This window comes from Vanessa tameamea, chromosome 13 (assembly GCF_037043105.1).
Source record: "Vanessa tameamea isolate UH-Manoa-2023 chromosome 13, ilVanTame1 primary haplotype, whole genome shotgun sequence".
Classification (NCBI taxonomy): Eukaryota; Metazoa; Arthropoda; class Insecta; order Lepidoptera; family Nymphalidae; genus Vanessa; species Vanessa tameamea.
The window spans coordinates 5,280,748-5,304,699 of NC_087321.1; the positions used below are offsets into that span (position 1 = coordinate 5,280,748).

Genomic DNA, 23,952 nt, shown 5'->3' on the forward strand with positions numbered 1-23,952 from the left:
ATAAGTTACTAATTGGTTTTATACTGTTCAATATCAGGATGATAAATTGAAAAATATTATCGATCAACTGAAAACCGGATCAGCAGGACCCGATATTGTTAATAATTATGTGCTGTTAGACGATATGTTATATCGGAAGGCGTTCACTGGTAATAGACTCGTAGTGCCTGGAGAAGCTAGGTGGAAAATTGTACAAATGCATCATGATGATATAGGACAGGTAGGGTTTAAGGGGGTTACAAAAACTTTACTGGGCTGGTGTCTGCAGATTCACTCTGACCCTATCGTAGTGTAGCTTCTGTATCTGACAGTGCAAGCAGCTATGGTGACCAACTAGAGACAGAAGATCAAGATTGATTTACTAGAAAGCTAATCAACATTGTGTGCCCCATTGCGGGAGCAATTGTTACAGGATGGCCGATTGTAACGCTATATGCTAAACCAAGCCAAGCCTAGCCGAGCCGAGCCAAGCCTAGCCGAGCCGAGCCAAGCCAAGCCAAGCCAAGCCAAGCCAAGCCAAGCCAAGCCAAGCCAAGCCAAGCCAAGCCAAGCCAAGCCAAGCCTTAGAATTGAATAGCCGACCCAGTCTTTTCCGAACGTTACTCATTAACAATTATGCAAAAGGGATTGTCGCCCATGGCAACCGATAACAGAAAAGAAAAGACGGGGTCGCTATAGCAACTAGGCGGTAAAAAGATAACGGAGTGAAAAAAATATAAACGATTAATAATAAAAAATATATATAACATAGTTGTTGTTATTGCCTTTCGTTTCACTACAAACTATATTTTATGTAATAGGTGTCGGAACGATATATGGTTACAAAAATGTTAGGATGATTATATATTAGTAAAATTGTGTTTGTCTTAATATGATTGTCGTATAAATAATATTGATATTTATATTAAAATGATTTTTGTCGGACAAATTGACCACAAATTTTAAATTAATTTTATTAAAAAAAATCTCCGTATATACGGAGTCATAGTGACGTCATGTCGACAATTCCAGGAATCGAGCATTCGAAAACGCAGCAGCGTTGAAACTTTTCGCATTAGAAGTTTGTCGGACTCATTGCAAAAAAGGCACTTACATTGTTTTACATTTGTATGTCACAAAACAATTTAAGGTCCTTGTATGTACTGGGGACTACTAGGTTTTACCTTTGGCTTTGACTGATTGTGAGAAAAAATAGCCGTTTCGAGTATGATGTTAAGGCTTTTGTTTTTTGCAGATTTTTGCAAATTACCTGTTAAAAAAGGTTAAGACAAATCTAAAAATATTTTCCAAGTATTTTTTCCAACCAAAGTCAGGTTTAGGTATAGGTATTATTTTTTACTTCCTTTAGCGTATACTTACGTTTTATTTTACAGTTTATATGCTTAGTTTATTTTTAAAGTTGTTTCGTCTAAAAAAATAGAGAATTAATTAAATAGGGATATGAGGAAAGTTATAACTAGCACTAGGTGGATGGAGGTAGACATGATGAATCAAATTAAAAAAGTATAAATATTTATTCACATTTCATTACATATTCAGAAACTTCGGTATTGATGTAAAAATATGCTAAGACAAAAATATTTAAATCACAAAAATATTTTACTAAAAATAGAGAGCTTCGTTTTTCTTCATTGACTAGTGCACCATATTTATGAGACTTGACAATTTTAATTTTATTCAATTTATTACGGCGGATAAACATAGAATAAAATAACCATGACAAGTATATCAGTAAATATTTATATATAGAGAGAGAGAGACAGATACAAGAGCGCCACATTTTAGTACCTACTATAATGTTACAAGAGCTGTTCAATATTAGGAATACATAATGTGACAGAGGACTAACATTTTTTGTTCTACATATGCATTCTTTATTAAATTGTAACAAAAAGAGTAATCATGCTATACTTAGCAAATTTCTATATAATTTGCTCATGTAGTAGATATACACATTTATAAAGTTAAGTAACGTATAGGACCGCGACTATGGTAAGTAGTATAAAATTGTCGTCGGTATTAAGCATCAAGTAAAAATTTCTACATCTAAAACTATTAGTGGAAAGAATCAATGCTAGATAAAATAATTAGCAACCGCTAGGAGCGAAAACATATCACATTGCTCGAGTTCTACATATACATTATATTACTTAGTAGAGGTTTTTTACATTTTTACAACTACGTAAAAAATGCTCAGAGCAGAATCCCAGAGAAGTAGACATAAGCCCATAATTTGTGCCCATTGTTTACATTACATATAAATTTGAAGGGCTATAATTAATGTATAATGTATGAATGGTCACTAATTAACTAGAATAAATCAATTCGAATGTATATGAACTTCAATAGTTAACGTCGAAATTAAACGAAGCAAATTTTGAATTACATGATATTTTAAACAAAATTGGAAAGAGTAAAGCTATTTAAATTAACGAAACAGTATAATAATATCCAATAAATTAATCCTTCGCTCCTCTTTTGATATTGAACATTCAAATTGTCACTACGTTGTGTACAACGAATTTTGTGTACAAAAGAATGGGAGAACCAAAGATTTGACTACGGACGGACTACGTACTAAATAATGCATCCTACAAGTTGAAGATATGAAGAAAGTGGCCTCGGGTTATCGATATCTATACATAAATTTCTATTCGAGTCCTCATTAGATCTTTACCACTAAATGTCCATAATAATATTAAGATCTGGTCTAGTTAGAGGGCGGCCAGACGACGCTCTCGATCCAGTCGAGGTAGTGCGAGACGCGCGTGTACACGCCGGGCACGGGCGAGCCGCAGCCGCGCCCGAACGACGTGATGCCCACGAGCCGGTACTGCCCGTCGCGCTCCGTCAGCCCCTGCAGCGGCCCGCCCGAGTCGCCCTGCAGCCAGTGCCCGCCCGTTAGCGTTATGAGACCATAGGCGGATGTTTACGAACGGATTGCTCGCTATCGAGAATTCGTTATGGCAGTGACATCGTACACATGTTTTTGTGCATGTGAGTAAATACATTCTACAAATACTTTGCAAACACTTCACTCAGATGCACCCTTCGGTAGCTGACTATTCAGCCCGTGAACTGTTCCCACCGTGTGCAGTTCGATGTGCTCGGTGTGGGATGCGACTTAAACTGCTATATTTGTTTATGTACTGTGTGGAATGTGTATGTGTACAGGAATGCGTGCGTGTACTGAAACGATCGAATTCGTCAGAGTCATCAACTTATCAAAAATAATTTTATTTTTTGAACAAAGTTGAATTCAATTTTTATTGCTCTGTATTTGAATACATTAGGCAAAATTTATAATTATTCTACATATGATATATACGTGCCTGGCAAGTATCTCGTAGTCCTTGGGGATCTCCCGCGCAGATCTGTTCTTCGGAAATACCCTCGGGAAGTTTCCGCCAATTCGTATAGGATTCACCACACTTAGCCCTTGGTACAACGGTTACGTTAGCTTTCAGCAATAACGTACTTTTTACGTCTCCTGTGAAATGAATAACATGATCAATGATACAAAACTGATTCTTTCCTTCTCTTGTACTTTAGTCTTACATTTATCGAGAGACTTCATTTCGGGGAGGGGGTTGAGATTGCTTCTTATATATGTAGATGGATGTACGTAGATTGCAGAGGTTGCAAAGTAGGTGAGAGGTACCACCCATTCATAACATAATCGACTGCCAAGCTGCAATCTGCTATTGGTAAAATTTAATTCTCATCATCCATCCTTGATAAAATAATTGTTTTAATTATTTATAGTTTGTGTGACTGCTGCATTCTAGTAATTTCGAAATATATACACCAACCTAAATTAATCTCAATATTTTTAATTTAGTGTTTAATTAATGTTATGAAATCGTGGGTAATGCCATCGGCGCTTTTAGTCTGCATGCCATTGAATTTTCCAGAACTACATGTCGTATATTTAAGGTATATTCTAGATCATTCGTGATCAATCTATAAAACACATAAAAATATGTATGCGTTTTTACAAAATACTCATTGGACGCTGTATTTACTAAATAGCTTGGTTGTAACATTCAATTGTTTTATAATTTAGTTTATCAAGATAAGATAAAAAGTGTGTGGAATATATAGATTTAGTAATAATCCCTATTAATAAATTTATATATTCTATTTTTGTTAAATTCGTACATATTATGTTAGTGGACTTACTTGTGGTACTAGTTTTACCCCAACCGGTGATCGTTAGTGGCACTCTAGGATTATCGGTTTTAGTGTACAGGCATACAGGGTTTAAATTCGTTGAAAACTGCGCCGGACTCTCTAACCTTGAAATAAGAAAAATAATTTAGCGGGAATTTTAAATCAAAAACAATGTTATTAACATTATACCAGCACTATTATAAATATTGCTATTAAGTGAACTGAAAGTGTTCGATATATTGCTACCATTGTATAAACTGTTGCACCGTTATGTAGCAAGGGTTCTCTACTATTACAATATTACCTCCATTTACATAGGGCGGTGCGGAAGCGCATGGTGGCTTCAAATCTCCGCGGGTTGACGGGAATTTACGACTCATTTGAGTGGCTGCCTTGACCTCTGCAGTTAACGGGTGTAGGGGTCTCACTTTCGTAGACATAGTTAAGTTGGGGTAGAGGAGATCTCTATTACTCTCTTCCTCGATTTAGATAGATGTGTCTAAATATATTAATCTGTTAATCTCAATCTATTAGTTACGGATTACCAACATACATTCGCACATATAGGACATGTATGTTGCTGGGCTTAGTTAATGATATATGGCGGTGTGTCAAATAATCAGGTCCGGTGTTATTGTAAGTGACATCATGGAATGAAGAAACGGCAAAATCAAAGAGATTGGACAGAAGGACTGTCATGACGGACTCGGCTCTTCGGTGGATACTTCCACTAACTAACTATTTACGGTAATCGGTAATTGTATCGTTAGACATTTATGCATGTATAATTACATAGTGTAAAACAAAGTCACTTACCGCTGTCTGTTCCTAGGTATGATCTTTAAAATTACACAGCGGATTTTAATGCGGTTTTTTTTAATAGATAGATTGATTCAAGAGGAAGGTTTATATTTATAATACATGCACAATATTGTAAAGAAGCACTGATAATTTTAGAGGTTTCTGAAGTGTTGGCGTAAATAAACACATTTTTTGCGCTAACATTGCAAACGTTGCTGAACCCTACGAGATAGATCAAAATAATGTAGTACAGTATTAAACAACTTAAAAATGTCTATCTCTTATCGCTTATTTTCGAAGCGATTTTAAGCAATACAGCATTAATCCTTATCCAATTAAATACCTTAAATGCATTGTACATTTAATATAGATCAATATGGCCCTACATAATGTTACAGAATGTATTTTAAATGAATATTTTCGAAGATATTACAGAATTAAAACGCAGGGACTTAGCGGTTTGTGATGTCTAATGATTGAAAAACTGTGAACGTTGTAAGACATTCTGTAATATATTTAGTATCAGCATTGCACCCGCGCGAAGCTGGAGCGGGTCGCTAGGAATTGTATATATGCAAACATTATTTTTGATAAAGACCATTTTCCTTTGCATTAATATCATAGTATCTTAATTACTTGCATCTGGAATAGTTATAATAAATTATCTTGAGAGTCAATGGGTTCAAAGTTAAATTGTACCTCAATAAAGCCAGATCGTGGTATTTAGTGCGCCTTTTGTATGACGGGTTTGTTATAATTTCATTTATTCTTCCGTCTGTCTCGTCGCTCCACTGTCTGTCGCCAATCTCTATGGTTCCCATGCGAGCTATACTCGGCTTCACCCTATAAAATAGAACAATAACATTCACAACATATTTTAATTTATATTCCAAGTAAAGACAGAATATATAATTTATTTATTTAATTTAACCCACATAACGTACACACTAAATAAATATTCATAATATTAAACAATATACGGTTTAAAAGTTGTGCGCTCCTCGACATGCATTATTAAGCAAAAAATATTTAAATACAGTTACGATAATACTTTGTTTTTATTCTGATTGCAAAAGTTAAGTCAAATCAAATCAAATCATATTATAATTATAATTTTTCAATAATGAAACATTACTACTTAACTTATTTATCCATTGTCAAATTAAATCTACCAACGGTACGAAAAATAAAATATCCTTCTAAGATAAGGCCTGACTAAAGAGACTCTGCACATACATAACATCACATAACATGAATTGAGAAGCAACAATAAATATTTCAAATTCTTTAAATGTATGCTTCGATGTTTCTTTAGCTTTTAGGTTATTAATTGCACTAAAAGCCCTTCCGCCGAACAAATATAATACGGATAACGGCTGCGTTTCCCCAAACCATAATATCGAAAGACATTATAAAGTAATTGAAATTGCTAAGAGAGGAGTATCAACATTGCAACTTGACATTAACTGTAACCAAGAAATCAACTGAGTCAAATGTATCAGGCTTTTTAATATTTGCCCTTTTAGCACAAAGGCACATCATTCATTGCCAGAATAAAAACAGTGTTAAGACCCTTTAGTGCATCGTCTCGCACTAAAACAGTTTGGTGAAATAAGCTAGAAGCATACTTATGGGGAGGGGAGGCCTTTACATAACAACGAGACATTACTTACTGGTCCAAAGTGTCCACACAGTGAGCAGCGGTAAGGACGAACGTTCGCGATACCAATGACCCGCCACAGAGAAAGTCGAAACCATCAGTTCGTTCATACCCCAGCGCCACCTATGTTAAATGCTACGCGTAAATAATAATAACAACATTTTATTTCAACCCTAACTCATATGGTATTACTAAAAATTATGTTAAATACTAACGTTAGGAGGGGTACAATATTTTAATTATAACTATCTTCAGTTTAATGAAGCGTGTAACTTAATCCACTGTTGCAGCATTGGAGATTCCCATCTATATGCAAAACCCTCAAGATAGGGTTTGGGATACCGCAGACGCTTGCGTGTTTTCTAATTACTCGTTAGAATTATTGTATTTATTAAATGTTGAATTTACATTTTGTGTCATCCATAATCGGAAATATTGAATCTTACACAAAATCTTCAAGCAAATGTATAGTCTCTACCAATCGAATACTTTTGCTTATGCACTATAAAATGTTCATGATTTATGTATATGCTTTTATTTATTACGCAACAGTTTTCCAGTCAACAAATATAATGTTACTTTTAAAGATAAATACTACATTGAGATTCAAAAAGCCATTCTTTTATGAATGAGTAACAAATACCATAGCTTATTCAAGATCTCAGCCAATTTTATTGGGTCAACTCAATGTAAAATCTTGGCTATTTATCTCCTGTATGATTCGAATCAGCTATAAACATATTAGTTATATATTATATATATAGATTAAATCGAAATTTATTAACATAATAATTAATAATACATTAAAGTTAATGAAGATTCTTGATTAACTAACAGGAAAACTTGAACAATTATGAGTCAATCTTTAAAAAAACCCACATATTGACCTGTGTTCCATATTTTATAAATCATGAAGTAATTCCCTTAATTGGTATTTAATTTAATAAATTGCCATACATGACAATATCTTTAAAAACTCATTCTTAGATATTCTAATATTATATAAGTAGTTTTTAAAAATAATTTAAATTAATAATTTTAAAAAAAAGTCCTATCTACTTTATTGGCCTACTGTCTAATTTATTAAAATATTTTGGTTGGTTATATATAAAGAAGAACAAATTTCGAGGAGTGTTAATATAACTTCTGTTATATTTATAAGAATTACAGGAAAATTATATTACCATGTGTGGGAATTCCCCAAGTGATACAGTTTCCCCACCTATTATATGTAAACCTAGCGGGGGCAAGCTTGTCTCAACAATCTTCTGGCATTCTGAAAAAAATATATATTAAAAAAAATAACTAAATCTCAAAAATCTTAAAATTGTAATTTTTTTTTATTTTTGAAAACATTATTTAAAAAGATGTATAATTATCATTATCTGCTCAATTATATTATAATGTTTAAATTGTTGTGGGGCTTAAATATAAATTATAATTATTCTTTAAATACAAGACTTAAATATAATATGCAACTAAACAAATTTAGTAAGCTACACTTTTTAATAAATTGTAATATACTTTTTTGGTAAATAGGAAACAAATAGTTAAAAATATGTTTACATAAAACTATTGAGAATCAGCCATTTAAAATTGGAGGGTAAACTTTATTTATAGTAAGATTTAATGTAAGAAAAAAAAGTGTGTTTAAGTCAAAGCCAAAAAAATCTTTCTATGATGTATTCTTATAAATAAAACATGTAAACGAACCCTTATCTGCAATTCTTAGAGAGCGAGTATTTGTATCACCTGGAAAAAATAATATTTTTGGTAAGTAATTTATTTAACTTTAATATTTATGTTGACTGTGTAGAATTAAAAGATATTGAGCAAAAAAAATGAGAGTAAACACTAAGAAAATAATGACATCTAATCTTTTATTATAACTTTAGTTTGTATAATGTAAAGTTATTCTAATGGGCAAAGCTCATTTCAACCATGAGAGGAGTAAAGACAAGTATACAACTTACACAGTAAATTGATGCAATATCACTGTTCTAGATCATCAAACAATCTTTAATGTTAATTATGGACTCATAAAAAACATGCAATTAGAAGTGCTATCAGAATTTTGGAAATAAATATTAGTTGTATTATTAATGATGATATATTAATTAAGAACTGTCTGTATTGCCTAATACAGCAAAGATTGTACGGATTATGTTAATTTTGTTTATCTTTACTCTATTATCAATTGAAATATAAAAAAAACTAAAATGTTAATGTTTAGTGGAACAAATATGACTCTGTAATTTTATATTTATTTACCAAATTTATCCGCTGTTGGTTTGGTGGCAGGTTTTTTTGTTGGTTTTGGTACTACATATTTTGTAGTTGGGCAACATACAATTTCCATATCTTTATGAAAACCACATCTTCTAAAAGGATGGTTTCCAAATTGTTGTATTGTTCTGAAAAAAAGAAACAATTTTCTTTTATTGGTAATGTTTAAAAATTTTAAAATCAAGTGATGATAGAAGTCCTCTACTACAAATAAAGTAAGGTTATACTAGTTTTATAGTTTCTTTTATAATTTCATACTTAAACTAACAAAGAATAACCTGTTAACAAAAATATATACATAATACTAGTTTATAACAAATTTAGGCATAAAAGATTGTAAACTTAACATACAATTTACAGTAAAAAATATAAGATAATGGTAAGCTTATTTTGTTAATGATTTATTCAATTTTTTTTGTTTTACATAATCTGACTAGATTTATTAAAAACTAAGAGTCCTTATTTGTACCAGATGCAAAGATAAATCCAGAGCTTTTAAGAGATATAATCAAAGTTTCTTCATTGTGAATGGCTAATGTTTTTATAGACAATCAATTAACTTTAGATTATCAATTGGATAGATGACATCATTTATAAAAATGAATATTTAATATTTTTTTATTTTGATAATATTTATATGTTTATGTTAAATATTAGTTTAGTTTGCATGCATTTATGGGTAATTGATAATATCAAATTAATGCAATTGTTTGCTATGCTATGCTATTTTCATATATTGTTGAAGGTTATCGTTTAGTCACTGACCTTATTGCTACCTCACAATCGATCACGGATTTGCAAATTCCTTCTTCAACATCTTCGTTCGGTATGCAATTATCGCCAACTAAACAAAAAAGCATAATTTATTTTAAGTCAATGGAACACTAAAATACTGAATGAGGATGAATAGAGTTTTACCTTCTCCGGCGATGATAATTTGGAATATTAAGAATAAGACAACATTTTTTAGCCACATTTTCGTAACAATCGAGATTCACTAACTTGTTCGATTTTCCTCAATTGAGATTTGACACGAAATATGTTAGACCATACTTAGCGAAACCGGTTTGCTTGATGATAACATATAATACTCAAATAATAAAATTAATACGACTACTATTTAAACAATGTTAAATATCATTATAGATTTAATTTTTTTTTTGTATTAATAGTATCCTTTTAGCGACGATTCTTAAGTGCCTAATTCAAATTCGTAACGTATTTACAATTTTAAAAAAAGTAAACCTAAAACCATATCAATCCGTTAAATAAATTAAAGTAATTAAACAGTATTACAGTACATTTATAAAACAATTCGAATCTTGGTTGATTTAAGAAATGTCATTGTCATAAAAATCGATTTATTAAGTGCCATAATCGTAGTAACATCTGTGATTATAAATATAAAGTACTCCACTACTCCTTGTAGTACATAGGCTGTAGGACTTCCAATTTTGCTTAAAGATCAATATTTATTTTGTAATAAGGTAGCACAAACACGATTATAATTATATAATATATATATATTATTTTACATACTGTACACTTGTTTTCTTAAAGGAATTGTACTTGCATTACTAATAATCGATTACAACGTTCTTGAACCGAAATTAAAAACAAATTGATAATTATTTTATTAAGCGTCTCTTATAGTATAATTGCTTTATTATTAATCATAAGAGAATAAATAATAATTATTAAAAGGTTTGGTTTTATAATAAATTACTCTTTGATTATATTCGTCGCAAGCGAACAGCCAGACTTAAATAATATTTAATAGATAACATTGATGCTGACGAATTGAAGATTAGTAAGTTTAGAAGAAACTAAACTCAGCTTAATTGAAACGACATAAGAGTATTTAATTAATAATTGATAATATAACTGAAAACAAGAGAACCCTTGTGACTCCATTAAGCGTGTGAAACATAATATTTCCCTTAGAAAAAAATAAAGGTCGGTCTGTTACAGTCGATAAGTTGAAGAAATTCTAAATGACGTTAACCTGCTTCTTCATATTAATTAATTAACCTTTTATTCTATTTGGTTTTCCATCTAGTTTAGTAAGTTAAAAATATATTGCAACACTATGCAAGCTTCATTCAATACCAAAATTTTAACATGATATTTTTGTAGGCACTGCAATGCTATAATTGTACAGAACAAAATTATGGGGTGTGTCCGAAGTGTGCTTTAAATTATAATAGCCGACATACAATTTGCCACATTATTTATACTTTATTTTTGTTAGTTAATGCCAAAAGGCAGCGTTTGGAGCGTTAATTTTAAGAAACATTAAAGTTAAGAATCAAAAACAAATACAACATTTTTAATTACATTTTTTTTAAATACTATTACTATTTTTTATATTATTGATTTGCTTATATCATAATTATTATTATTGTTATCATAATAATAACAAAGTTTATGGATTTATGAATCGATTTATGATCGACATATAATCTGTAGTTCGTTTAATTGACATCGTACACCGTCTTTAGCAAGTGTTACCTATTTCAACGATTTCCCTTTAAACTTACAACCCATTTTTATTTTAAATATTATTAGAAATTTTAAGATTTTAATTTCTTGATTACACATTTTTTTTATTTTTCAGTATGTTTAATGACTTCACATTTCGTTAAATTAATAAACACTTTTATTTCATTAACTTACAATACTCTTTATTTAAAAAAAACACTGATGGATACTGTTTGAATTGTATTGTATATTCTACTAAAATTTTTTTTGGCAGTAAAATATAATAATTGTAACCCATTATTCAGGAGTAACAATTGTTCAATTACACAATTTTGAAATATTTGGTCACCTTAACTTAAGTAGAATTTTTATTACTATAAATCAGTTATATTATATTTCTACTTTTTATACCATATTTAATCAAATTACTTTATGGAACTTACGTTATCTCAATCTAAATAAAAAAATACTACATTTCCTAAATACTCCGAATTTTCAAAAATATTAGTCGAGGGGGCTTTTGGAATTTTTGCAATCACTTTTATGGGTAAATAAATTGAAGTGCTGGCGACTCAGTATTTTCCAGTCAAATCTATTATAGGTACTGTTTTGTGCCGTGCGGTGATAGTGTATAACGAGGAATTACATTGTGAATATTAAATGTTACATTTATAAAAAAGGTTAAATTTTCTAATATTCATTAAAAATCATTATGATAGCTATGTGTAATTAGTATGGGTGTTCAATAGTTTAGTTATTGACAATGTAGCTATGTTATTGTTATATTTATAAAAATATATTGAGTGTTGATGAGTGACTTTTAAACAAGGGCACTTGTGATTAGTTGATAATGATGGAATCTCCCGGCCCAGCTAGCACACGTCTAGGAGTCCATGCTGGTGTGGCTAATCAGGTAGGGCTGGCTAGTCCAGACTTTGGAATGGCAGTCTCTGTTCCCCAGGCGTTTGATTTACAAAATGTAAGTTGTGGTGATTCTTCGTCTGATGCACACTCGCCTGATTTACCGATTTCCAAAGCAAGCGATCGGCAATCTCGTATTAATGCTGAAAAACATCGCAGAAGTCAGTTTAATTCTCAAATTGCTCAAATGATGTCTTTACTTTCTGATGTTGTACATTCACAACGAAAAGTTGATAAAACTAGTGTTCTACGCCTTGCAGCTAACAAACTTCGAAATGAACATGTTTTTGGTGATACTATTAAATGTTGCCATGTTGAAACATGGTCTCCAGCTGTATTAAAGATTTTTGACCTTATTGGGGGCTTCATGTTCGCTGTTACATGCAAAGGTCGTATATTTATTGTCTCCCCTAATGTTCAAGAGAAGTTAGGATATTGTCATATAGATCTTCTTGGTCAAGACATATATAATTACATACACAACGAAGATAAAGAGATTCTAAGACAACATATTTATCCTCTAGAATTACAGACTGGTTGTAATGCTAAGTTGTTTGAACAGCATCATAATTTCCATCTCAGAATAATGAGATCAGGAGCAAGATCCGATCCTCCAAGGTATGAACGCTGTAGGATAGATGGTATGCTACGACGTTCTGATCGAGCCACAGCCAATGGTGTCCAAGATGAGCAGACCATTAGAAGGCAGAGAGTTAGGCACCATCGTACATTTTCTTCAAGTGGAAATGATTATGTTTTTATAGGAATGGTTCATGTTTTATCGAATAGCTTGCCTGCTAGAATGTTGCCACCTACTGCATACTCTGAATATTGGACAAGACACTTAATTGATGGTCGCATAGTGCAATGTGATCAGAGTATTTCTTTAGCTGCTGGTTATATGACTGAAGAAGTTACTGGGACATCTGCCTTTGTGTTTATGCATAAGGAAGATGTTCGTTGGGTGATTTGTGTCTTGAGACAAATGTATGACCAAAGTCGAGAGTTTGGAGAATCATATTACAGACTCATGTCACGTTCAGGTCATTTTATTTACATGAGAACAAGAGGTTTCCTAGAAATAGACAAAGATACTAAGAAAGTACAGAGTTTTGTATGTGTCAACAGCGTTGTTGGAGAGGAATATGGTAGAAAAATGATGGAGGAAATGAAAAGAAAATATTCTGTGATGGTGGATACTGAAAGATTAGAGAGTGAAAAAGTACTGGCCATTGATGAAGCCCCTGTTGAACATCCAAAGCGTTTAGAACGAATCGTAATGCATTTGGTGGAGCCAGCGGTTAATGAAAGCGTGGATGAATTAAAATTAATTGCTCCATCAAAGGAAAATATAATTTCTGCTATTAAAAATAGTGAAAGAGTTGTACAGGAAACTGGTGTCAGGTTTGATAATCGCAAAAGAAAAAATTCAGACAGTGATGACAACAGTGAACATTTAAAAAGGCACAGTGGACTCTCTGACCCTTAGGTGTGCTTATTTTAAGAATTTTTTTTTACTTAATATGTACAATTCATAAATTTTAAAATACTTTATTATCCATGTAATATTTAAATCTAATTGACCTAAACAATTTAGTGTATGAGAAGGCTTAAGTCAATTAGAATCTATGTGTGTAAGAGTAGGGAATTATTTGTATAAATATAGGTAATGGTGAAATTGTTTACAACTCATATTTTTGGGGATTGCAGGTTTGTTTCATCTGCAGGCTTTGATGTTGGTATTGGAAAACTATTTTATTATTAATACTTTTATTTTAAATGTATGTGCCAAATGCCTGCAGAAGTAATTTGAAAATCTTAGAGGTTTGAGATGCACAGTTGGCAGAAATTAACAGATTTACCACAACTCAGTTATAAATATCTTACCTGTTCATGATTGAAAATATTATCTTGTAATATTTATAAAATATAGACATATCACAACTTTTCACTCTTTATATTCATCAAAGGCAAATTTATTATCAGGGTCCTTAAATATTTGGCCAAAATTACTAATAGCCCATACTAAATTACTAAATTTTCATGAGTGAATTTATCTTTGTCAACAAATATAAGGTATTTAATACATTAGTGTGTTTGTTTACTTGGAAAGTAAAGATCATTTTGTAGCTCTTCAGTTTAATTGTATATATTTTGTGAGCCTAATTATAGTCACACTGGAAGTCTTTGATGCATTTCAAATTGTTTTTTATTAGACATCTCCGTTGTTTATAAAAGCTACATTGATTACTGTATCATTATTAATTAAAATGTTTAACGTAGGTATATTGACTGATACCTTTTCTATTTTTATAAAATGTAGATAATTTATATGGTCAAATCTACAAAACAAACCAAGCACAGTGTTTGTGCATGCCATGTTTATTAAATTTTGTAAAAATAAATTTTGCTTGTAAGGTATATAATATTCTTCTATAAAAATGACCATTTATGATAAAAAATATGTTTTTCTAATTCGATCTTTATATATTTTTTTGACTAGATAAGTCCTATGCAGGAAGTACAATGACCTAGACTCATAATCTGAAACTTTTTTTTTTTAATTTCTTGTTTGTATATGTTATTTTCAAAGGAAAATAAATACTTAAATATTTTTTTCGCGCAAATGACATTTTTAATCATTGTGATATTACTTTTATTTCAAAAGAAAAATAAATCAGGTCAGAAAAAATAAAAAAAATTGGCGAATTTAAAATGGCAGGGTTTTGTAAAATGATTAAGGACAGGCCAATTCAATTGACAATACTTGTTTTGGTATGGAGCAAGTTGTGCTGTAAGCAGGGTAAAATTAAGGCTAAGAAGTATACATGGACAATGTAAATATTATTTTATAAGGTATTGGAAAAAAAATATTTAAGTAACTAAACTGAAATTACATCAGGTTGTACTGTTTTTTTATGTAATATTCCATTAAAGTGTTATTTTTTGTCCTGGGGTTTCGAGAAGTTTGCTTGCCTAATTGATTTATATAATACTTATTGGATAAAAATATCCAGTTCAGTTGTTCAATTATTTCGTTATAGCGGTCTCTTTTACGTAGATTTCTTTCCCGATAAACCTGAATATCTGATATTACTAACACAGTACAATATTTTTTTTAAATCGAAACTTATTTTTTAGATATTTTATTGTAATTTTATATACATATTTTACTGAAATGGGCAGGAAGGTTAATAAAAATCCAATTAAGTTCCAATGGTACAACTTCCGTTAAAATTAGTACTAACAATAATAAAGAATTATGTTTAGGAACATATTTTCTAAACATGGAAGAAGTTTTTGTGACATTAAATGTACATTTTTATTTGAGAAATAATTAAGTACACCAAGTATTAAAGTAACGAAATATTTTCGTTAAATTAAAAAATAAATGTGTCGTTAAATTTAACATTTTGTTCTCATTATTTTAATGCCCACTTGATATAGATTTATTCTTCCTCATATGCCATCAAACATTATAGTATTAAAAAATCTTTGTCTAGTTTTAAAGTTTTGGAACAACTACGATAACGACAAAGGGACAACGAAGACAGCTGTACCATATTCGCTAGAAAATCATCATAAATATAAAAACGGAGATACATACGCAGTAGTTCTTACGAATGCATCAATTACTAGAGACCTTTATGTTTGTGAGGTAAACATATAATTTTTTAGTACTGGTATAAATTAAAACGAATGTTATAATTCGAAGGCAACTTGCATTAGAGATAATTCTTTCTATGATCTGATTTTTATGTACATAGTGTTTGAGATTGTTTGCTTTTGTCTTTCCTATGTGCGTTAGAATGTGAATTCACATCGATTTATTTTAAAATGAATATTTCGTTAAACGCGTTAAAATCTTAGAATAATTCATTCAATGTCGTGGTTAATATTTCAAAGATTGCTACAATGGGAGACATTTCACTTTGCATATTGGCTGTATAAGGGGATATTTTGTTAAAGTTGGTATGGGCATTTTAAGATTATTCATAATAAAAGTATACAGTATTTAAAATAAATACATAGATGCTAGCTATGTATCTTCATTTGCGCACTTTGTATGAATTGTATATAATTACATAATTATAAACAGCTTGTTTACCAACTCCAACGTATGTTTGTACGGTATTATTTCTACAATGTTTATGTCAAGTTTATACTAAAGAATCTAGAATGTTTGAATAATACTATGTTTGTATTGGTGTTTTTAACATATAATATAAACCTTATACGCACATATATGTCAAAATCCACATTTCTCTATACTTACATTATATGCGATAAAATATACTTACGTAAAAATGTTTTGAATGTTAATGCCGACCATAAATTTATTGTGCCTAAGTGGTGAGTGAAAGTTATATGTCTTGTACAAAATTAAACATAGATGTTATTGATGTTTGCATGTGTCTTAATGTTGCTGGTTTTTTTGTAAAAATTTGATGGATAAGATGTTCTTTGCATTAATTATATTGTTGTACGGGTGTAAGATAATGGTTGTGAAAACTTTTCTGATATGTCGGTACAACGCATTCCTTGTTGATCCCAATTAAATATAGCACAGAAATGAACTGAGTGAAATATACGTAACTGTATATATTCAATATAGCTGTGTCACAATTGCGTTGCAATTCTACTAAATATGATCAATGTTGATGTTTCGCTAAGAATGACTGATTGTATTCTACTTGGTTTAACTTAATATTTCTTTTAAAATTAGCTTTTATAAATTGTGATGTTATACTTGTTTTTGACCAAAAACGATACTTTACAATGATATTATTTTATGTATGGATCGAATAAAATAGATGAAATTAAATTACTATCTTTTTTGTTTAATTCCTTGGAAATTAATGTTTTGATTTATTATGTGGGTATTGGCAATTTATTAATTTATTTTCGTCAAATTTAGATTTCATCGGGGTTTAAAAATATACCATGTTTTTATTTCAGACAGTATTGTATATTTAAATGTTATGAATAAAATAGTTAATTCAAATATTATAAGACTAAAGAAGTGATAAATACTTATATTATGTTCATAAAAACAGTGTTACATAAGTTCACAGTAATCAATTCTAAAATATTAAACTTACTGTATAATTTTTTTTTTCAAAACATATAATACGAAGGTAGGTTGAAGGTATGTCTGGTTGTTAATGTTTATTCATTTTATTTATTATTCTCATACACTAACATATTTAATGTTGCTAAGTTTATATAGATAATCAGGAACTAAGTTTTAGACCGATATGGATCTTACCTTTGTAACCTTATGAAAGTACTAGACTAGTAGTACTAGAAATACAACTGTATTTCATTTATTAAGAACAGTCGTCATAATAAGAGTTAATAAAAATGGCTAGCTTATGGGTTAGTAAATTCGTTTGTGGTTCTTACGTACGGTGGCTTATTTACGTGTTTTTTTTAATTAAATCATTTAATTATTTTTTTTACAAAATGTGTTGATTTCTCTCAATTGTTAAATTTAAGTTATATAATTTTTCGGTTCAATAAAATCGTTATTTGTAGGTCGAGCTTTATATTAAATTAAAACTAATCAATAACGTCACTAGCATTCTTATCTCTTAATTTATACTGGCATTATGTACCTAATATATTACGTAGTAAAAATATGTTAAGTGTTCATAAAATTGAATGATTTAGATACCTATGGACTATGCTTAGAAACTGGTTAATCATAATAACAAGTTTAAATATGACATTGAAATCGGACAACTACCTACTCGTTTTTCTTTAAAAAAAACTGCATTCGACCTTGTAGCTAAGTAAAATGCGATTATTTACGAAGATTACTTATAAATACTAATAAAAGTAAGTAAAGTAACAGCCTGTAAATCTTCCGCCGTTGAAAAGTTATGTTGAGAAGTGTTTTGGAGTTAATTTGACCATTGTCACGCTGCTTCATTACCCCTCTAGCCGCTGGGCCATCTCGGCTTTATATTACATACAATATACTAACAAGTTTCCGCCCGCGACTTCGGCCGCGTGTATGGGAGGAATGGGAGGTGCAGGGTTTAGGGATAAAAGGGACCCTATGTATGTGCTATTTTAGACTATAATCTTCTCTGCCTAATTTCGTTCAGAGTCGTACAGCCATTCTGGCGTTATTTGAGTTACAAACACCCATCCAAACTTTCACATTCATAATATTAGTATGATAAGGTATATTATATGCAATTGACAAATATATATTTTTCATTGGGTTAAGTAATTATGACGAAATGAAAAATCAAGTTTGATTAAAGGCTTTAATTTTTTATAATCAAGACTTACAATAACAAACAGCAAAGCTTTGTGAATCATTAGTAGTAATTTTGCCGGCTACAAATGTGTCTGCGACTTAACAGTTATATAAATGAACGTACCTACCTCAATTGGTTGAATAGACTACCGCTATTGAAAAGAGCGTTACATCACGACGGTTGTGAGTAACGCTGAGTCAGGGTCGCGGCGTCCCTGACCACGGTCAATGGCAGCGATTGAAGGTGCCCTCCAAAAAAGAGCGGCAACGTTTACCGCATTCCTACCACCTGGCCCTGTAGACAATGTGTAGACCAATTATTGAACTTTTGTCCTTAAAAATTAAAATGTTTTTAATTAAAATACTAATTTTAATATCTTTTAATATATAAAATACCTTTATAAAGATTTAAATAAGTATTTTTCGAACCTTTTGCTGTCTTTAATTAATCAAACTCAGGAAGACTAATTGAGCCTTCATATTGATATTAAATTTCAATATTCATAATACTGCAGCTAAAGACTAATTAAAATTAGTTTCAATGGCGAACCGGTGAATGCCCAAAAATGTGTCAATGACCTCGCTATTTGAAAAAAATTAGCTTGTTCATTTTTATACCCATTCCATCGCTCTCAACTCAATGCAGGTAAAAGGTTAGGTCACCTTAAAAAAACTTGCCTTGGGACCAATTGTGAGTATTATAGAGTTATAGAATAAAATTACAATTTTACAGTTTGAGTGAAGTAGTAATAGTAAAGGTACCGAATATGTTATGACTATGTGTTCGTATATAGATAATAAATATGTATAATATATAAAAGCATATAAACATCAATATAAAATAGTCTTTAATAATAAATACGGCAGAATTACGCTTAGAACGCGAATGTGCTTGTGCGATTGGGCTCTGAGCCAAGATTTTTATTGCTATGCCAAAAAAAAATAATTGATGACACTTGTGCGTTATGAACTTGCAACGTTACTTTCAAATTTCTTAGAGCTTTGTTTCAAAAAAGTCCATTCGGGCTTTTAATCATGCTGTTCAGATAAAATAGGTAAGTAAGTGCTCATCAGTTATTCTGTCTATTATTGAATAAGCCAGTGCCAGAACCCTCATGATAGTTCCTTAGCTTTTTCCACCAAACAGTGACAAATATTCATACATTTATGGATCGTTGGCCCTACTAACAGTAATACGTAATTCAGAAAAAAGCTTTTACAGTGCCAACTTCAGCCTAGTCTATCTTTTGATACTAAAATAATTTAATAATAAATAATTATAGATAAGAAGATCCCATACTACAAATACAAACCCGACACCATACTAGAAAATAACAGATACAGGATATACTGGGATAGAACCATAATAACAGATAAAACAATACATTTCAATAGACCCGATATCACACTACATGACAAAATTAAAAAAAATGTTTATCTTATTGACATAGCTATCCCTAACACTCACAACATACAGTCGACAATTTCGGAAAAGCTTAGTAAATATCAAGACTTAGCAATAGAACTGAAACGTCAGTGGCGTGCAGACACCATCCATATTGTTCCCATAGTCATCTCATCAACTGGGGTTGTACCCAAAAGCCTACAACGCAGCCTTGACATATTACACATTCCTCATCACACTAATCATTTACTCCAAAAGGCAGTAATCCTCAACACTTGCCGCCTCACCCGCAAGTTCCTTACGACTTCATCCATCTCAGCTGCCATTACCTAGCTCCTACTAGCGCTTGGCTACGGCCCGTGTGTGTAGGATTTAGTTACCTTATAAGAGAGAAAAAGTAAAATAACAATATAATAATAATAAAAAATAGTAATAAAATAATCATAAAAATACTAAATATTTGTTATAAATCATGTTATATAAAATTGTAAAATCAGAAGGTAATTGCTATATGATGTATAACTTCGTTATGATTATGATTACCGAATAAAAAGGTGTTAATGAAATTCAAATGAAGCCAATCTGAAATAACTACATTAACCTTTACCGTAACTACAACCCCGAAATAAATCAGATTTTTCTGTCTTGTAATATTTTAACAAGAGACCTGGTTGGAAAGAAATTTCATGCAGTTTGTAAGGATGGAGGATGTATGGCCTTTACAAATTTCAATTTAATAAAATTCATTTTTTACGAAGTTTTCATCAGTTATTGTAACGCCATACATTAAAATTGTGTATTGTGCTTCCAGTTTAAAGGGTAAAAGACACAGTGTCATTATAGGCAAAAGGAAGATATCAATTTAGATACACTGGTCAGTGCGAATTGACTGTATATAGAGTCGCAACTGCGAGTTTCTATGTACAACTGACAACTTGCCTTCCTATCTTATAGGTAGGTAGCATATCTATATGTACCAATACTGTATATATTTATTTATTTATTTATATCACTTATAAGTATATGAAGTTTGAAAATACATTGTATCAGAATGTGAAATTGCTACATTGTATTTTGTTGTTAGAGATTTCTTGAATCCAGAAAAATGAAAAATATATTTGTTTATGAGTATGACAACTGATTTCCATCATCATTAGATCAAATGTTTTAATAACATATATAGTCTACATGAAAATAAACTTATAAGTATGTTTTTATTTCACAATTCTAACTTCTAATATCTAAGTCCACGTTGAGTACCTACTTAAACTGTCATTCGGAAAAGAACAAAAATATTGTTAATAAATATTTGAAAACTTGAGTACAAATATGAGAGTAAGTAGAGATCCGAGCTATAGAGCTTGATGCAGCACTGTCCAGTATCGCCATATCCACGCGTTATCTATAATTATACTAGCTCTCTCTCTCTCTCCCACGGAACCAAAACATACTTATAATTCACTACCTATTGCTTTGTAGCTAGATAGCGAGGTATATAGTTTAGTGGGTGGTTTTCCCCCCAACGATGCAGCAGAGGGTTCAATTATTGTGTTGATATTTTAGTGTAAAACTCGCTTCGCTAACGCGAAATGTTTGTTTAGGTAAATATCTAGATATATTTTTCGTTCAAATATTTCACAGTAGGTGTATTTTTATGTTATTTTAATTATTAGGTAATTTTAATTTTGTCGTCAAACTCAAAATTGTTGTAAAGGGAGTGTTGGAAGGAAATGGTCTCTTTATGCGACATAACGTTTTCGGATAAGGAGACATTTCTTCTCAGCACATTTCGTTGCTGAGTATGGCGTGAAATACTTGGATCTCGGGGTACTAGTGCAAAAGTATTTCTAAAACATATAATAATTCAATTGATTGCCTTTATTCACGTGGTTGGTTAGTATTACAGCCAGTAAATCAACATTGCGATTCAGAGAGCTGTCAGCATTCTTGCCACCGTCTCACGCGGTCTTGGTTATTCAGCAACAATTGCGAATATTGATTTTTATATATTTATTGATATAATCTTAAAAAGGAGGTTAGATCATAAAATAATTAACTTTAAGTGTATTAACGCTTCATCATTATCTTGTGTAGGTATTAAGCTATTTAATAGAGTTTGAACTCCAACCTTAGCAATAATAGCAATAATAATATAATGAAAGTGACATCAGATATGTTTGTATTACAAGCGTTAGTACTTTGGTTTTAAGATTACACCTGCTTTATTAAAAATTGAGATTCTATAAGGTATTTACTTTACTTTACTTTTTTCCTGTTGCCTAATGTCTAATAAAAATAAGCCGTAATCTACATTCGTTTCTAGTATTATAAAAGTTTACTATTGCAAATCAAATCAAATCAAGTTTATTCAAGTAAACTTCACAACGAAGCGTTTTTGAATCGTCAATATTAAAATACTACCACCGTTTCGGAAAGCAGCCTCCAGCGAGAAGAAACGGCAAGAAACTCGCATAGTTGCTCTTTTCAAATAAACGGATCAACAATGCTGTTTTTTTACAATAATGAGTGTCCTGTGATGGAACCCGAGCCTAAATCCAGGCGTTTTTTCTAAAAAGTGCTCTTTTAATGAATAATAAGACTTATTTATTAATTTAGTCTTAATAAACTTTTTAAATTTCGTAAATGGTAAATTGGTTACATTTCCCGGTATCTTATTATATATGCGTATACCATTGCCCAAAAACGTTCTCTTTACCGTATGCAAACGGAAAGTAGGGTTTACAAGTTTATTCTTATTTCTTGTATTAATAGTATGTATATCAGCTTTTATGGAATACTTTTGTATATTCTTCTGTATAAATATTATATTAGCTATCATAAATATATTGTGAAGCAGCCGTTAATACACCTATTTCTTCAAATTTTTCGCGTAATTATGTCCTAGAGCTAATATTGTAAATAATTCGGATAGCTCTTTACTGCAGAATAAATACTATTTAAATATCTGCTGCATTACCCCATAACAACATTCCATAAGACATAGGACTGTGAAAATTACTAAAATAAACTAGCTAGACTAGTACTTATGTCCGTGAGTTTTCTTATTGTTTTTATTGCATAAATGGCACTACTTAGTTTCCCTGCTAGGGCATACAAATGGGTGCCCCACTGAAGTTTGGAGTCAAGGGTTATCCCTAGAAAGGCCGTCGACTCAACAAACTCAAGCCTTTCATAATTCAAAATGACGGCAGAAGAATTTGATTTGACATTTGGCAGAGAAAACAAAATACATTTAGTCTTTTTTGCATTTAGTACCAAATTATTTATGTCAAACCAACCAAGAACCCGCGACAGAGCGCTGCTTACAACGTCATAGTTGTTTATTTTTCTGTCGAGTTTAAAAATAAGGGATATATCATCTGCAAACAGTACAATGTCGCAAGTCTTATTTACAAAATAAGGTAAATCATTTATATATATTAAGAACAGGAGAGGTCCTAAAATTGAACCCTGTGGTACACCCATTTGCGCCAGAGCGCCATTTGATTTTGCACCGTTAACAACAACCTTTCATTAAGGTAGGAGGAAATGAATTTCAATGCAGGGACCTTGATTCCATAATATTTATGTTTTTCTAGAAGAATATCATTCCTAACGCAATCAAAAGCTTTTGATAAGTCACAAAAAACACCAATAGCATTTTGTGACTTCTCCCACGCATCATAAATGTGTTCAACAAATGCTATACGCGCATCAGTAGTCGAGCGACCTTTAGTAAAACCGAACTGTTGAGAATGCAATAGCTTATTCGAGTTAAAGTATAACAGCAATTGATTAAGCATGATTTTTTTCAAAAATTTTACTTAATACTGGCAAAATAGACATCGGTCTATAATTGTTTGGGTCATTTTTATCACCTGACTTAAATAATGGGATTACTTTACTTAATTTTAATAGATCTGGAAAAATACCGGATAGTATACATTTATTAAA

At 31.0% G+C, this 23,952-nt stretch overlaps 2 protein-coding genes across 2 annotated transcripts; one reads left to right on the plus strand and one right to left on the minus strand.

Annotated features, from left to right (window-relative positions):
• Window positions 1-1,495: 1,495 nt before the first annotated feature.
• LOC113397861 (serine protease persephone-like) lies at window positions 1,496-10,134 on the minus strand. Its single transcript, XM_026636381.2, has 10 exons — window positions 9,839-10,134; window positions 9,686-9,764; window positions 8,906-9,048; window positions 8,348-8,386; window positions 7,819-7,910; window positions 6,648-6,757; window positions 5,674-5,817; window positions 4,183-4,298; window positions 3,333-3,490; window positions 1,496-2,881 (listed from the first exon to the last, which is right to left on the minus strand). Exons 1-10 carry the CDS (start codon window positions 9,894-9,896, stop codon window positions 2,711-2,713), a joined length of 1,110 nt encoding a protein of 369 aa, XP_026492166.1. The 5' UTR covers window positions 9,897-10,134; the 3' UTR covers window positions 1,496-2,710.
• Window positions 10,135-11,988: 1,854 nt separating this feature from the next.
• On the plus strand, window positions 11,989-17,147 carry LOC113397847 (basic helix-loop-helix ARNT-like protein 1). Its single transcript, XM_026636365.2, has one exon. It carries the CDS (start codon window positions 12,252-12,254, stop codon window positions 13,809-13,811), a length of 1,560 nt encoding a protein of 519 aa, XP_026492150.2. The 5' UTR covers window positions 11,989-12,251; the 3' UTR covers window positions 13,812-17,147.
• Window positions 17,148-23,952: the final 6,805 nt, after the last annotated feature.